This window comes from Acinonyx jubatus, chromosome B1 (assembly GCF_027475565.1).
Source record: "Acinonyx jubatus isolate Ajub_Pintada_27869175 chromosome B1, VMU_Ajub_asm_v1.0, whole genome shotgun sequence".
Lineage (NCBI taxonomy): Eukaryota > Metazoa > Chordata > Mammalia > Carnivora > Felidae > Acinonyx > Acinonyx jubatus.
Genome location: NC_069382.1, coordinates 188897915 through 188915607, shown reverse-complemented (window position 1 = coordinate 188915607; position 17693 = coordinate 188897915). Strand labels below are relative to the sequence as shown.

Genomic DNA, 17693 nt, shown 5'->3' with positions numbered 1-17693 from the left:
CAAGGCTCAGAGAGGTTGAACAACGTGTTCAGAGTTGCCCAGGAAGCAAACAGCAAAGTCATAAGCCATATAAGAATTTCCTAACTTCCACTGGTGAGATGTCTATTTTGTCTTATTTATTTTTTTAAGTTTATTTATTTATTTCGAGAGAGGAGAAAGTACAAGCAGGGAAGGGGCAGGGAGAAGAAGAGAGAGAATCCCAAGCAGGCTCTGCACCGTTAGCACAGAGCCCGATGCGGGGCCCGAACTCAAGAACCGTGAGATCATGACCTGAGCTCAGACCACGAGTCAGACGCTTAACCGACTGGGCCACCCAGGCACCCGTAAGACTTCTATTTTGAATAAACGTGCCATCTGCCAAAACCTTACATTTTAGATTCAAACTGTGCACCATACACGTGTAAACAGAAACATTACCTATAAGTTGCTGGACTTACTGTCATCACAGTAATGTGGTGATTATAGCAAATCATATCACTAACAATTATTGAATATTTTCTCTGACACAGGCAGTGTGCTAGGCCCTATACAGAACTGTCTCATTTAATTCTTGCAACATTCCTGTGGGGTAGATATGATCATGTCCAATTTACAGATAAAGAAGATAAGGCTCAGAGAGGTTAAGTAATCTGAGCAAGGCCACCTACCTAGTGAATGACAAACAGAAAATTTTTTTTCCACTGTGACGGTTAATTTTGTTTGTCAACTTGGCTGGGCCACAAGGCAGCCAGATATTTCTAGGTATGTCGCTGAGGGTGTTTCTGGATGAGATTTGAATCAGCAGCCTGGGTGAAACGGATTGCCCTCCTTCATGTGGGTGGGCCACACCAAATCAACTGAAGACGTGAATAGAACAAAAGGCATGAGTAAAACTCCACCTGCCTGACTGGTTGGGTTGGCACATTGGTCTCCTTTTGCTCTCAGGCTGGAACTTACACCTTTGGCTGAGTTGCTGCTCCAGCCTTTGGATCAGACCAGAGCTACATGATCAGATGCCCTGCGTCTCCAGCTCATCAACCTACCCTAGAGATCTTGGGACTTGTCAGCCCCCATAACTACATGAGCCAATTCCTTATAATAAATATCCTTCTATACACATATATCCGATTGGTTCTGTATTCCTGGAGAACCCTGACCAAAACAGTGGTATACACCTAAGCCTTAATATGTTACCATCTCCTGCATTAAGTACCAATAGAATTCCTTTTACTCCAGGTAGAGAAGAAACATTAATTATCAATAGCATGCAGCAAGGAACTCACTCAAACACTTCATTAGATGCAATTTGTTTTGTGCCAACATTTCAGAAGCAACTTGTTCTCCCCCTGCTCACTTATATTTCAGGAAAATACACCACACCTGGGAACAGAGAGATGGCTTTGAATTTCCAGGAGCTTGGCTGGCCTTGTACCTCTGACACACTTTTCATGGATGAGCTTGGATAAGTCATTTTACCTCTCCAAGGAGGTAAAATGTGGATTACTTACACCTGTGTGCCCCAGCGTGCCATAAGGTTTACATGAGATCAGATATTGATTATTTTTAATTTTATTCTTCCCCAAACCACACACAAAAAAAGTTAGCAAGCAATGGGAACCACTGACTTCAGGAGCAGTGCACGATGCAAAGTAGATGCTAATTCTGTTTAATCTGATTCTTGTCCAGTCATCCTAACTGAAGGCTAAAAATGATTCTGCAGTAATAAAGGGAATTATAATACACAATTGCAGAGGCTTGGAGAGCAATTCCAGCACAGAACCAAGCGATTATACATTGCAACAAATTAAAAACTCAAAAAAAGCAGGGGAGGTGGGGAGGAAACCAAAGACCACTCAAATCCCTTAAGAAACGCTATTTAATAAAGCAAACTCTATTTTCCATAGAATTCCAATCAAGGAGCATGTGGGCTCCTTGGAAGCAATTAGAGACATGTATGATTTAATGAAAATGCAAAAGCCAAGGACAAACAAAATAACGGTGTAACAAGAGGCCCCTTCCCCATCCCTGCCTCCAAACCCACAGAACGTAGAAGAGGTGAAAAGTTGGTACCAGAGATACACAGCTAATATCAGCTAACATCAGAGCCACGATCCCCAAAAAGTCAGGTCTGCTTTGCCTTTTGCCAGAACACAAAGGAAATGAGACTTTCAACTCAAGTCCAGGCTTAAATGCCACAGCGAGTGAGGACAGCCTCCATGGGTGGCCATTTAGACCTGTGATCTCAGGAGGAGAAAATGTGAGGTCTGATATCTCCTCTCTTTGGCCTTGGTCAAACCCCAGCCCCATTCCTCCTACAGGGCTTGGTCATTCTTGGGGTTCCCCTTTGTCAACCATACACCTCAAATGCAATATTGATTTTAAGCAACCTCCCTCACTGCAGAAACACATAGGTCGCTGTCCTATGACTGGAACTCTCTGGGGTTCAGAGGAAGAAGGAGGAGACAAATTTGACTCCTGATGTGATCCCCTACCCCTCGGTCCGCATGCCTTGCTCACCAGCTTTCTATTCTCCAAACACCACGTGGTAACTTCTGTTTCCGATCAACCTGACCCCTTACCAACCGCCCCCCTCTAGCTACTGAGCCCCAAGAAAGCAGAAATGATGACCTTTTATTTGCTCATCATTGTGTCCCCAACTGCTTGTACAATTCCTGGCACTGAAGAGGCATTTAATGACATCAGTAGAATGAATACATAAAATGGTGGGTTGTTTGGAGCTTTGCAAAGTCTTTGGAAAGACTGCTTTATTTTCTTTGTTCGTTCAACATTGTTGAGTGTCGAGTATGTTCCAGGAGCTGGGGATAGAGTGATGAATTAAACCTGGGTCTCTGCCCACAAGGAATTCGGGGTAGAGGAGGAGAGAGAGAGAAGGAAAGAGTCCACCAGAGTACGATGTGAGGTGAAGAATTAGGGCACAAAGGAGTGGCCAGCACTTGGCAGTTGGTAATGCTTCCTGGCCTGAGGAATGTAATTCTGAGGTCCTCACTGGTAAGTAGCTGGGTGTATTAGTTTCCTGTGGCTGCTGGGACAAATTGCCACACATTCGGTGGCTTAAAAACACAGAAACTTGGGGCACCTGGGTGGCTCCGTCAGTTAAGCATCCAGCTCTTGATTTTGGCTCGGGTCATGATCTTACAGTTCGTGGGTTCAAGCCCCACACCGAGTTCTGAGCTGACAGTGCAGAGCCTGCTTGGGATTCTCTCTCTGCCTCTCTCTCTGCCCCTCCCCTGCTCATGCATCTGTCTCTCCCTTTCCCTCTCTCAAAATAAATAAATACACTTTAAAAAAAAAAAAAAGAAATATAGCAACTTATTCTTTCCTAGCTCTGGCGTCTGGAAGCCTGGAATCAAGGTGTCAGCAGAGTGAGGGCTGGGAAGAAGAATCCGTTCCGTGCATCTCTTCTAGCTTCTGCTGGTTGCAGGCAACCCTTGGCACCCCTTGGCTTGTAGTTGTGTCACTCCAATCTCTGCCTCCGTCTTCACATCGGCTTCCTCCTGTGTGTCTGTCTCTGCGTCTCAGTTTTCTTCTAAGCACACTGGATTCGAGTACATCCTAATCTAGTAGGACCTTAACTGAGTACATCCGCAAAGACCCTGTTTCCAAATAAGCTCACTCATTCAGAGATTCCGGGATCCATGGTGGTACAGGGTGGGGAGGGGAGTGAAGAAAACACTATTCAATCCAGTACAGTTGGCTACGTCGTAGTCTTTGATTCTGGAAAGTATATTTACTTTCACAAGCACCAGTTGTCTGATGGATTTAGTGTGACAGCATTTTACTCTCTGCTGAACACATGGATATGCCACAGTGTGAGGAGTGACCCACATACTTCTCCCCCTGATCTATTCAATGTTCCAGAGGGGACGAGGAGCAAAATAGGTCACTGGCTGGCTGCCGACTCTCCCTACTGCCATGCCTTCCCTCCTCCGGCCTCCCAGAGCTGAGGGCTCAATCTCACCCACCTTAGCTTTATGCTCTAACTCAGCAGTCTGCTCTGGGTTCAACCAAGGCAGCTGTACAAGCCCAGTGAAGTGCCCCCTCTTGGAGATGCTCTGGGGGAAGACTCACTCTGAGGCACTCAGGACAGCTAAAGAAACTGCCATAAAGTACAGCCACTTCCGTGTGGCCCCTGAAATCCTGGCCATGCCCCCTGCTGCCTCTTCTTGTTTGTTTAGCTTGGTTCCTGGTCGTTTGCTCTCCCATCCTTAACCCATTTTTTCAGGGCTTCCTTCCAAGGCACAGTCTCATCCCGTGAGTGATGGGAGCTGAGGTTTCTGAAGCCCGAATTAAGGGTTCGTCATTGGTCCCCTCAGTGGAAGGGATCTCAGCCACGTCTAGGTAATCCGAACCCCAGAGATGTCCAGGAAGATCCACAAAGTGGGCCTCAGTAAAGAGTAGATGGAAATAGAAATCGAAAAGCCCAGAGTCCAAGTCTGAGCTCTAATCTTTATTAGACATCTCACTGTAGGTCAGTGGCTTAAATTTCTTAGTGGCTATTGATTGTCTCATTTACGTTAATTCCTACCAAATAAGATTAAAATATACATAAATTAAAGAAAAATAAGAATGCATTTGGCACAGTTCAAGACACACGGAATACATTCAATAAATGTTTTTGAATTGCACTAAGAAAATTGGAACACCTAATATAGAGCTAATAAAGTTTAAGGGAGTGAATATACTGGATTGAGGTCGGAAAGAAATACGTATATTTTCGTTATATACAAAAACATGTTGTTCCTCCAGGGCTTGTACCTTCTTGTTCTTCAGGTAACTTAAATATCAACTTCTCAGGGAGGTCTTATCAACCCTTTACCTAAAAGACAACATCTGTCCTCTATTCTCTGTCCGTTTTCCTCATACCACTCATGTAAGCGATGATTTTGTTAGTGTGTCTGTTGTCTGTCTCCTCCTCTACGCTTTTTGCTGCATGAGGATACTAAGTTCATCTTGCTCTAATCCCAGTGCCTGGTATAGAGCCACATGATCAATACAATTTGTCAAAAGAAAGAATTAGGAAGTCAATAAATCCTGTCACAGCAAATAGAGAAGGTGCCATATTTTTATCATTTTAGCTCTTTTTTTAAAAATGGAAAATGTTTGGGCCGCCTGGGTGGCTCGGTCAGTTAAGCCTCCAACTCTTGGTTTCAACTCGGGTCCCGATCTCACGGTTTGTGAATTGTAGCCCTATATCAGTCTCCGTGCTGATGGTGCAGAGCCTGCTGGGGATTCTCTCTCACTCCCTCTCTCTCTACCCCTCCCCTTCCCACTCTCTCTCTCTCTCTCTCTCTCTTTCTCTTTCTCTCTCTCTCTTTCTGTCTCAAAATAACAAATAAACTTTAAAAAATGGAAGAAGGTTGTGCATTTTGAAGAAGAAAATGAAAGAAGTCAAAGTAATTGCTGCTAGTGGGATTATTAAAGCCAATTAAGAATGTCAGGAACCGAGTATATAATCTAGAACAAGTATCCAAGGGATGCCTAAAATTCTCGGACATTCCTGGCCAGTGTGTTTACAGTCAAATGAACTGAAGGTAAGACATCAAGGGGACGAGGGGGAAATTAGCTTCCCCTATTCCCTCATCTCCCTTGGCTACTTGGCATTAGGGCTGGTTTACCACTTGAGGTCCCTAAATATTAGTCTCTTAAAAAAGAAAAAAAGTAGCAGTCAAACACTGGAGGACACAGCCATGGTTCCCATGACCCTTCCTCTTCTTCAAGCTAATCATCTCTGGGTCTTTGAACTCTTTCTCCGGGGCCTGGGTTTTCATGTTTTCTCATCATCCAAGATGGCACCACTAAAGTGAAACAGACATTTAACTTGCCACCCAGTCTCCTTCCTATGCGGATAACAGTGTGAGGGGAAAAAGACACATAAACCTGGGCCATCCGCGCTTAGCAAGCGCATTTAGATTTCCATAAAGCCATAAAAGCTTTCAGATGACACATGTACTTCAAAAAAGACAGATTCTTAAATGAGAGCAGTTTCGAGAAGATCAGGCATCCTGTGGTGCCCTTGGGCAGGGAGAGCAAATTGCACAACCATTGCTCATCTGAGCAGCAGCGAGAAGTCCTGCCAGCAGGGACACAAGTTCAAATCCCTGGGCCACCTAAGCCAAGTTTTGCAAAGAGATTCCCCTCCAGCTCACTGCCCCCCACAGCTAGATCGCCACACTAACTCATTCTTCCCGTTGCGTTTCCCTGAAAAGGGGAACACAAGAAAGATAGAAAATGAGCTTTGTGAAAACCATGCATCTGCCCTGAAATTTCCCTCCTCTGAGTTATAGGTAGACAATGAGATTGAGACGAAAGAGCACTGCCCGGCGAGTCAGGCTCTTTATATCTAATTTTAGAACTGGAAGGACCCTTTGACACGAGCTAATTCAGATCTCTCATTTTACATTCAAGGACATTGAAACTCAGGCCACCTTCATTAAGTAGTTATCCATGTGACCTTAGCAAGTTGCCACGACTTGCTGGCCTCAATTTCCTAATCTCTAAAATGGAGATGATGATAATGCTATCTACCCTTAAACAGTTGTGATGATTAAATGACATGGGACAGTGCACGGGACGGGTCTGGTAGGGAAGAAAACACTCCACGATGGCTGGCTCTTTTTATTTTTCATTCAGCAAATAGTCATCGGGCTTCTGCTATGTGTCAAACGCCACTCCAGGGAATGGGGACACAGCAAGAAATGAAGGGATATGGGAAGACAGACATTAAAACACAAATCATAGACAGTCTTGATTACAGCTGGCTGAGTGTCGGTGCTTAAGATCACACAACCAGCTGCTGGCATTCCTGGAACTAGAATCCAGGTCAACCAGCTTAGAGAGTCTTAATTTTCATAAGTGCTATTGTCACCCCTCCCCCCTTTCTCATCTGTACCCGCGAGGGAGCTCGGTGAACTATAATGCCAGGTGGTGTTATGAGAAGTCCCCTCTCCTCATATTTGATGGGCCTGCTGTGGAGTACTAACTCAGTTCTTAGAGCCCTCTCTGTCAAAGAGATGTGGACCATTTGGAACACAGTCTGTGGACCAGGATGGAAAAACAATAGTATACAAGGAACTCTTTGGAGATGGAAGGGAGGGGAAGGGAGGGGAAGGGCTCTGGTTTCAGAACCAAACACTACTTTTTTTTTTTTTAACCCAAACTTAACTATACTCTCCACGAGCTATGTGACCTTTAGCCAATTATTGAAACTTGCTAAGCCTCAGTTTCCTCATCTGTAGATTGGGGCTGGTGTTTCCCACCTCAGAAATTTGCCTTAAGCATTAAATAAGAAAGTGCACACAAAGTGCTTAGCCCAATAAAGCATGTATTAAACATTCAATAATTGCCTGCCAGGGTTAAGCAGGAGAGAGGGGAGTAAAAACACAGGAGTTCAACACAGATCATGTCCCTTCTCTACAAACCCCCCCCCCCCCCCGTAGCTTTCCAATTGATGTAGACGACAAAGAAATCTCTAGAATCGTCCACAGGCCCTCAGCAATCCAGATGGTCACTATCACTTCTCAGTCCTCATTTCCTTCTACGTCCTCTTGCACACACATTAGTCCAGCCATACCTCATTATGCCTGCACACACCCCGTACGGGCCACCTCAGTGCCTTTGAACTTGCCAGCCCTCCTGTAGAAGGCAGGGTAGCACAGTGGTTAAGAACATGGGCTCAGGGTCAGATCCCTAGGTACGTATCCCAGCTCTGCTCCTTACTTAGTGTATGATTTGGGCAAGTGACTTAACTTCTGTGTTTTGATCTCCTCATCTGTGACATGAGCATAATATCACTACTACCTATCACGTAAAACTTAAGCTCTCTATAGCGGAAAAAAAGAAAGAAGACCGAATGCAGTTTGTTGAAGAGTGACTAGCTGCTGGAAGGTCTAGCCGATATATGGTGCCAGCACTTTGCATACCTCATACCTAATCCCCAGGACAATTCTGAGATAGATTATCCCTTGTCTCATTTTCCAGATAGGGAAACTGAGGCCAAGAACAACTAAAGCACATCCAGGACTCAGACCCACCATGGCTGACTCCACAGGTCTCTGTACTCTCTGCCCATCCTAAATCTGTTCACACAGCTTCGGGCTCCAGTCACTAAAATGTGAGGTCTCCAAGGGCACACATTTGCATATTGTCCCCCTGGGCCTGTGTTTCATAAAAGGGACCTACATCTTCTTACCTGTCCTGTGGGCACGAGTGAGCTAGAAAAGTCTTGGGCTTTCCTGCCCTGCAGAGGCAAAGTAGACAGACCCCTGCCAGAGGAAGACAGCTCCACGCGTCTGGGACCCACACTGCCTTGTGGTCATCTTATAAACAAGTGGGCGGAAGGCTGAAAACACTTCTTTGGTGACTTAAATCCCCCCAGACTTTATCGAGCCCCCAACCTCACAAAGAGTGAGTATCTGTGAAGAGCTTGGCACATTCCTGACAGTGTCGGATCTTGATTTCCTTTCCTCCCCTGGCCAAGTGTCTATCACCTCCACCCCCTCTGATCCAGGCGGACAGGAGAGAGCCCTGCACGTGTGCACGTGTGTGCAAATCACAGCCGCCAGAAGTGCTCATCTGGGAGGGCCGGGTTGCTGGAAATACAGGGCACTACTGGGAAGCGTTTTATGACCAGGTGGAAGAATGGGAGAAGGTACAGACACGCTCTGGGACAGAGCGGAAGTCTCTAAAACCCATGCCCTAATCCTACTTGAAACATGGCCACATACAGGAAGTCCTGTTTCTCTGCCTGAGGATGAAAGAAATCAGTAGGCTAACTCCACCACCATATCAAAGAGGCCAGGGCAGGAACAAATACTTCGTCATCATAACCCAATCATGGAGCGCCCCACCGCCCTCCCAAGAATGGGTATGAAATTGAATTATTTCTTAAAAATCATCTTCCAGGGCCTTGGGATGGAAAATGTTAGATCAGGAGGATTACCAGCAGGCAGGGAGCTATGCTTAAGGACTTGTTTCTGTGCTCACGGCAATGATTCAAGATTTTCCTTCCACTGGCCACTTGACATTAGATTTCATCAATACCACTAATGTTAGATGACCTCCACTACAGGAATAATAACGATAACGATGATAATGTGTGATGACGATACTGATTATAGTTACCGCGGTCTGAACACTTTTTTACATGCACCAAGCACCAATACTAAATATTTATGCTCTTGCCCTGTGCTATTTAAACCCATCAACAACATTGCGCAGCAAGTACTCTGTTGTCCCATTTTACAGATGAAGACAGCAAGGCCTACACAGACAGGCATCTCACTCACAAAGATGAGCGCTTATAGCCATTGCTGTGTCTCTCTAATTTGCTCCACTCCGTGGATCTTTTTTTTCGATCTGCAAAATTATGGGGTTATACACCAGATCAAGTGATTTCTAAAGGAGCACGGGACACCAGCATCCCAAACTTCCAGATCGTTATGCAGTCTTCAGAGGGAGATAGAAAGCACCATCGCTTTCCAGGGTCTCAGAGACAGGTCCCAAGCCTGGGAGTCTACGTCAACAGCCTCAGTTCATTTCTTTCTTCCGTTCATGAAGAATGGCTCAAAAACCGGAAATGGTTTCAGAGGTCAAGGTGGCCAAAGTCTGTGAATCAAGAACACTGAGCTTTGATTTAAGCCCACACCTAATCCTTCTCTCCACTGGTCAGAGTCTTGAACAAAATTCCCTACCTAAAAAAAAAAGTTCAAATTCCTCAGTAGACAAGGCAGGGCTCCCTGGGTTCTAATCTCAACCTGCGATGGTAGTTTATCAATCTCTTTCCTTCCAGCTTCTGCCCACAACTCTATCCCTGGCCCATTCCAGACCGCAAGAGCTCCTGCCCATCTTTACATTCTCCCTAAAGTAGTGACAGAAAATATCGTTTTAGCAGTGCTAAAAGATCCCGTTTAGTTGAAGGTCTGGCTCGCGGGGCATAAATTGCCACATGCCTTTGCACCTGCCACCCTTAAATATTCTCCGTTCCCCTACAGTATCTAATTTTCTGTAATAAATGGCTGCTCTGATCTGGATGCTTGTGTCCTCCCAAAATTCATAAGCTGAAACCTACTGTCCGATGTACTGGTACCAGGAGGTAAGGGCTTTGCTTAGGTCGTGGGGGTGGAGCCTCATGAATGGGATCTGTGCCCTTATAAAGAAACCCCAGAGCTCTCCCTAGCCCCTTCCTTCCTTCCGCCACGTAGGGTCCCAGCAGGAAGAAGAAGGTGGTCTGCAGGTAGGGGTGGGTCCTCACCAGAGCCCTGCCGTACCGGCACCCTGATGTTGGACTCCAGCCTCCAGAACTGTGAGAAATAAATTTCTGTGGTGTTTCTGTCTGTGGCACTGTGTTATAGAAGCCCAAATAAACTAAGGCGATGGGTGTTGCCTTATGATTGAGGAAAAGAGGTATTTTTCAATTGTTAATAACAGCATGGGAAGATGCTTCCGATAGAATAGTGAAGAAAGAAGCACCATGTAACGTTAAACGTATACATGCATGTGTATCTTTAATGTCCCCAATTTCATAAATATGCATTTGTCTTTTAAAAGCCTAGAAGAAATTCTCTGGGTGGTTAAATGACCCAAAGACCCCAGGCCACAGTTACCCCAGTGCTCAGAAAGAGCAGAGAGGGAAGAAAGCCCAAGTCCATTCCAACCTTTTCCCAATCACTTCCAGGGCCCCAGTTCCAGGGCCAAGGCCACCACAGAAGAGGGCAAGGTCAACTCCCAGGGGAACCCCTCGCGCTCCGCTGAGATACACGGGGGCTTTGCGGTAAGAATGGACACATCACCATAATACACAGTTGCAAGTGCCCGTCCTGGTTCCACGAACAGGCCAAACTGTAACGTGCAAGCATCGTCTAACTGTGACTTCAGTGTCAGGGAAGGCTCTGCATGGGGTGAAAGCAGAGAAAACAATGTTCTATAATGTTCCGTCGATAATAAGCTCTAGCCAAGCGTGGGAAGTGGTTCTGGAGACACGCAGGATGAATAAGCAGGACGGCATGGAGGACATATTTGCGGGCTTGCAGGCAGGCTCGCACGTGGCTGCTGGCGTGCTGTCTCCCCTCCCCCTCCACACCCACACCAGCTGAGAGAATGACCTAGCTCCCTGTCGTTACTCAAGAAATCCACATTTCAGGGTCTGTTCCCGGCATCACATTAGGTATTTTTGCTTATCCAGAAAGGTTAAAAACTCTCACGACCCCCAACCAGCTTCATTTGTCTCCTCAAGTTCTGAGAGCAAAACTCAAGGGACTTTCCCCAAAATGAATTATGCAGAAGATATGATAAGATGAGATTCCACCTGCTGCTAAGGGACTCGCCTTAGAAAAATGTAATCAGATATTCATTTCCTGATATTAACAACCACTAAAAGGGAGCTCTGATTTCTGGAACAAATACCTTAAGAAGAAAGTTTAAACATATACATTTTAATTGAATTTCTTCCTAGCCAGGTTGTAATTGATAGAACCCTCCATCCATCATGATCCACAGGCGTCTGTAACTCATAAGTTGGTCGATCTACCAGTATGACTTTTCTAGGTTCTTAATCCTCTTATCAACCACTCAAGTTTCCAGGGAGACTCATTAACAGAGCTGGCAAATGCTGAAGTCGGCATCATTACCGACCACAAAAGTTGGGAGCATCTGCTCCCCTCTATGTTTGTTTGTTTATCGTCTGTCTTACCCCAAGTAGAATGTGACCACAATGCAGCAGACATTTTTATCTGTTGTGCTCACTACAGCAGCCATGTAGCACCTGGCCCTCAGGGGTACCTAACACATATTTGCTGACTACTGGAGACGACTAGAATCCGCCACCCCAAGACTATGCCACTTTGGCCTGAGGATAATTTTGAGCTGAAGGCAATTGAGAGGAAGCAGATACAAGAAAGCTCTCTGCCTTACCCCATATGACTAAAAGCAAGACATAAATTTATAAAGGTGATCCTCCTCCCTTCACCAGGAAGGACAGAAGTCAATCACTGAGACAACTCTAGACCCATCTTGGGCCGGAGACAGCCCCAGAAGAATCTACATAATAAACTTTGCTAGCTAGCAAAGACCTGATCTTCCCATTTGTTCCCCCATATTTTTACCTTCCCACAACTGTCACCCCAGAAGTATGAAGTCCTTTTCCTTTGTCTTGGCACTTCTCAACAAATGTACTGTTCTTTTAAGATGCTATATAAGCCCAAGTTCTAACCGCCTCTTTGAGTTATTCATCACTGAGTGCTCCCATGTATATGCGCAATGAAAATGTTAATCAACTTGTTTGTTTTTCTCTTGCAAATGTGTCTTTCATTGGCCTATTTTGCAGAGCCCCAATCAGAGAATCCAGGATTCTAAGAGGAAAAAGATTATCTTCCTCCCTTACACTAAAAATTTCTTCTGTACTGAGAACCTGGAGCCTAGGGACTGCACACAGGTCCTACTATAAATGAACTTTCAGTCTCCCTGACTGGGTGGCAATGGGCACACGTAAAAAACCACACATTCAAACAGAAATTATAGCAGCATATTCTAAGGGTCAAAAGCTCAGCACAGACATTAAGATTTAAGTAGGGGTGAGGGGCACCTGAGCGGCTCAGTAGGTTAAGCGTCTGATTCTTGATTTCAGCTCAGGTCATGATGTTGAGGTTTGTGAGACTGAGCCCCACGGTTGGCTCTGCTCCAACAGTATGGAGCCTGCTTGGGATTCTTTCTCTCCCTCTCTCTCCACCCTTCCCTGTTTGCATTCTCTCTCTCTCTCTCTCTCAAAATAAATAAATATCTTTTTAAAAAAGATTTAAGAAGGGGTGCCTGGGCAGCTCAGTCGGTTAAGCCGGCTGACTTTGGCTCAGGTCATGATCTCACAGCTCTTGGGTTCAAGCCCCGCATCGGGCTCTATGCTGACAACTCAGAGCTTGGAACCTACTTTATATTCTGTGTCTCCCTCTCTCTCTCTGCCTCTCTCTCTCTCACTCTCTCTCTCATAAATAAATAAATAAATAAATAAATAAATAAATAAATAAACAAACATTGAAAAAAAATAAAAAATAAAAAAGATTTAAGAAAAGGGAGAAATCACACTCTCAGGACAAGAAGTTCTCTTGCTGCATTTTCTCCTCCTTAACAGTGTTGACATAAGACTTAGAAAAACTGGGAACTCCTCAAATGGTCGAGCCTTCCTGTCCTTGGAAAATACTACACATGCCACACCCAAATCCAGGGACGTCTGCCTCTCCTTACCATACAGAATGGAGTTCCAAGTCCTGCAGACTCGCTCCTGAATCATTCACGAAGGCATCCCTGCCTCTGGCAGAGTGATGGCCCAGCATGCCTCTCTTCCCTCTGCCATCTTACCTCAGAAGCAGAGTTGCCTTATGAGCACTGAAAGGGAGGGGACTCATTTGTTGATATTTAAATAAATTACACTACAAAATGGAAGCGAAAAGATTCCCTCTGATGTTTTCAAGGCTGCTCTAGAGAGGGGAGGAGGTACCAGGTGCCGAAGAGGCATTCATTCATTCGCTTCCTTTTTCACGCAGTAAACGTGTGGTGGCCAGCTGTGCCAAGGGTGGGGACACAGGCGGAACCGTAAGGACACAGCCCTGCCTCAAAAAGTATACGGCTGACTGAGAGAATACACAATAAGGAGGTAATACAAATACAGTGTGACAAGACTCATTGTAAGCGAAACCCAGCGTGCCAGAAGAGCAAAATAGGGGCATACCTCCCTTCCAACCCTAGCTCTCCATGAACCCTACTTTATTTAGAAGGCGTCACTTCCCACTGACCGGCCCTGATTTTGTATTCAAAACGTGGGAACATTTTCCTGTCTTGTAGCACTACGGTAAGGATTCAGTGCACTTCCATAACTAAAGGGCTTAACGAAGTGCACGGCCCACGGCAGACAAGCACTCGCTACATTGTTAATATTGTTACCAGCAAGAGGAACGCAAGGACCTGAATTGAGATTTGCTTCCCGCCGCTTAGGTAGGGGCGAAAGCGTGGGATGTGGGGTAAGTGTATCTCATGGCTCCCCTGCTGCCCGGCTGCAGAAACGCTTCCCTTCTTCCGTGTCTGATGGGCACTCCCCGTAGAGCATGGAAGTTTGACCATTAAGGGGGGATTTGAGCATCAGGACTCAGACAGATGTGTGCTCTCTAGCTTTAAAAAAAGTCCTGGGTCACCTGGGTGGCTAGGTCAGTTAAGTGTTAAGTGTCAGTTAAGTGATCTCAGCTCAGGTCATGACCTCACCGTTTGTAATACCAAGTCCCACGTCAGGCTCTGTGCTAGAGCATGGAGCCTGCTTGGGATTCTCTTTCTCTCTCTTTCTGCCCCTCCCCTGCTCTCTCTCTTTCAAAATAAATTAATAAACTTAAAAAAAGTTTTACAAAGGGCAAGAAAGTCCTGAGGTCTTCCTTACTGCCCTTCAGCCATGGTAGGAGTGGCCATGTTGCTCCTTCCCATTCTGTTAAGATGAGGCTGTGACCTCCAGGGGGGTAGGATGCCCAGGGCTGGCTTAGGAAGGATTTGGGGGGGAGGGGGAGGGGTGATGGGAAGGGAGAAGAGGGGGCTGTGCGTTGTCTGTGTCACATTTCTCCACCTCAGGCAGCCCAGATGAACATAAAGTCAAAGTCAAGGTAAGTGCTTGCTGTGGTTATTTTTCAAACCCAGAATCTTCCTGTCTCTGGACGATCCACAGGGTGGGGCCTATCGAAACGTCTAACCGGAAACCAAGAGAAACCAAGAGGCAGCTTAGATCCTAGACCAGTCTTCCAAAACGTGTAGGCTCCTAAGACACCCCGACCCCAACAGAGGTCCCCCCGGAACCAGCTTCTGCTCTCTGCTGTAATTCTAACACCCAGCACATCCTGGCAAATAGCAGAAGTTAGATGAACATTAATAACCACAAAAAAGTGAATGAATGAATGAATGAATGAGCTCAGGAACAAATGGATAAAGGAAAGAAGCAGCTTGGGATTGGGAACTGCCTTCTTTCAAAGGACGCCAATGGCGAATCCTCGAGAAGCAGGGAATGTGTAAGGCGGATGTTGTCCTGACACTGCAGGCAGCAAAGGGGCACCACCCTGCAATTAACTCTTTCCGGTAGGGCTAGTGGGGAAGGGGGCGGCCCTCAGCAGCGCAGCCATTACGCGCCCAGTAGGAGGTCCAAAAAGCTGCCAGACCGGATTTCATTTCGGAGTGAACTCTTATGATTTTTTTTTTTTTTCTGCTGTTCCAGCAGCGGCAACAGCAGATTTACTCTCCTAATTATGTTTGGCTTTGGTTAAATTAGTTTGCATTCCCTGAGCACACACAGGGTGGGGGAGGGGGAGCAGGCAGGAGTAGGAGGTGGCCGGAGAAGATGCCGAGAGGTGGAGAGCATCTTCTCAGAGGGTGATGCACACAGCAGAACAATCCATCAGGCCCTGGGCAGCGGCTGGACAGACAGCTACTGCGCCGTGCTCCAGGGATCCCCAAGGGATGGACAAAGTGGTGTTCCGCCTAAATCTCTATTCATTCATTCATTCATTCATTCATGCTACAAATATTTATTGAGGAACCAAGATGAGTCAGACATTGAAGTGAGAGGTGCAGGGAATTGCAGTGAACCAGACAACTAAAGGCTCCCTGACCTCATGAACTTCTATTCTAGGAGGGAAGCGAGACAAGAAATAAGTAAGAAGATAAGCAAAACTTTCAGATGCCATGAAATCAATGGAACAGAATAAGGTGATGGGGAAGTTCACTAAGTTGTTTTTGCTGGCGGTCTCACCCAATAACAAAAATAACACAACCACCATGAATCCACATACTCAGGGATATTCTAGAACCCACATATTCTAGAAGCTCACTAACCTTTCATTGAACCTTCACAGAAAACCCTGAGATGAGTATAGTTATCCTTGTTTCACAGATGAGGAAACTGAGGCCCAGAGTGTTTTAGTTACCTGCTGGAGGACATACAGCAGGTGACCTCCAATGCAATGTTGCCCCTGTGCCTTTCAAAGTTCTACAGTCAGTAACAGTAACCAGTGATTAAGGCACCCATTAACTACCAGGCACACAATCCTTGCAGCACATTCTCAGTATCAGCTGTCGGCAGTTTGATCCATCGCCTTTTACCAGCCAAGACCCGGAGAGCCTAGTCAGTTGACCCAGCATGATAAGTCCGTGAAAGAATAAAGGCAGGATTGAGACTCACATCTGAATGACCCCTCAGTCTTGTCACCGCCCCCGCCCCAGAACATAATACAAAGTAGCTGCTGAAACTAATATATTTTTTCCTTGATAACCAGGAGGAAAGATTCTGATGTTAGAATGTCCTGCGGTCACCATCCAGAGAACCCCTGGCTAGGACCAACATTTCCTCTGACTTTTCTGGCTGTTGTTCCAGGTAACCAGCCCACAGCTAAGCTTAACACTCTTGCAAACTTACTTTGGGGAATAAACCAGAAGCAGAAAAATGCCTAGAACTCAAAGCAATGGTGTGACTCTAAAAGGGCCTCTTGTTAAATCGTGCTGTCCTCAACAAAGACACAAACAGGCAACCCAGGATTTAGTGCTGTGTGTAGATGAAAAGTGCCTGTATCTTTACACCAGGCCTTCCTTAGTATCCTGTCTGATCAGTGACCTACGTTCTTCTGTGCTCTATGGAACTGCCCCTATTTTCATAACTACCTGTCCTTACCAACTGCTGAGTTAGATTCTCCATAGATAGCCCAGCCAACATCTCAAACCACCTCAACAGTTAAGGGCGTTTTAGAATTTCTATGATAAAACCTGTTCTTTATTCTTTTTAACACCTTGTCTATTTTTCACATTTGTAATGGACTCAAACCTGAAAGGGGAATTGTCAAATCAGATTTTTTGTTGTTGTTGAGCAAAATGCCATTACAACCAGAAGCAGCTGGTTTTGATTTATAAACACTGTAATCTTCCCCAGGCCTTAGATTTTTTTTTTTTTAACAACATTCAGATCAGAACCAATTTAATTTTGAAAGATAGCTCATCAAGTAATTTGTTGCAGCACCTCTCTGGTTCTCGCTGTTGCAGAGGGGGTTGGGAGCTGCGTATGGATAAACTCACACTTTAGTGAAGATTATAAATGGACCCTTCAGGTATCATGAAGTGCTTACCTATAATCTCCAGAAACACAATAACTTCTATACGTTCATTTAGCCACTAACTTGAGCATTTCAGTGATTCACACGGAATGATCCACTTATGTGGTTAAGACTTGAAGCTCCAAACATGTTTTATATGCAATAATTCTTTTTGTTATTAAAAATGTTTATTTACTTTTGAGAAAGAGAGAGAGCAAGAGGGGGAGGGGCAGAGAGAATGGGCGACAGAGAAACCCCGATGTGAGGCTTGAACTCCCAAACTGCGAGATCATGACCTGAGCCAAAATCAAGAGTCAGATGCCTAACTGACCGAGTCACTCGGGCGCCCCTGCGATAATTCTTTTGAAATGTGCTAACTTTTTAGAGACGCATATAGATGAATTCCCAATTTTGGAGAAGAAGGGTACATCAATCTCCATCTTGATTTTGCACTTTTCTATATAGTAGTCCCCCCCCCTCGCCTTATCTGTGGGGACACATTCCAGGATCCCCAGTGGATGCCTGAAACCACGGATGGTGATGAACCCTATATATATTATTTTTTTTCCTGTGCATACATACCCATGGCAAAGGTTAACT

At 45.5% G+C, this 17693-nt stretch overlaps 1 protein-coding gene across 11 annotated transcripts in view; it reads right to left on the bottom strand.

Annotated features, from left to right (window-relative positions):
• The window catches only part of LDB2 (LIM domain binding 2), a 380642-nt gene that overhangs the window by 259048 nt on the left and 103901 nt on the right, over nt 1-17693 (bottom strand). The window contains exon 1 of one of the 11 annotated variants that reach the window (XM_027041773.2): nt 13231-14310. The exons of the other annotated variants lie outside the window; for them this stretch is intronic. Coding sequence (XP_026897574.1) covers nt 13231-13233 — 3 coding nt within the window. The 5' untranslated portion in view covers nt 13234-14310. Of the gene's footprint in view, nt 1-13230; nt 14311-17693 lie in introns of those variants that run through there. 11 annotated transcript variants of the gene reach the window in all.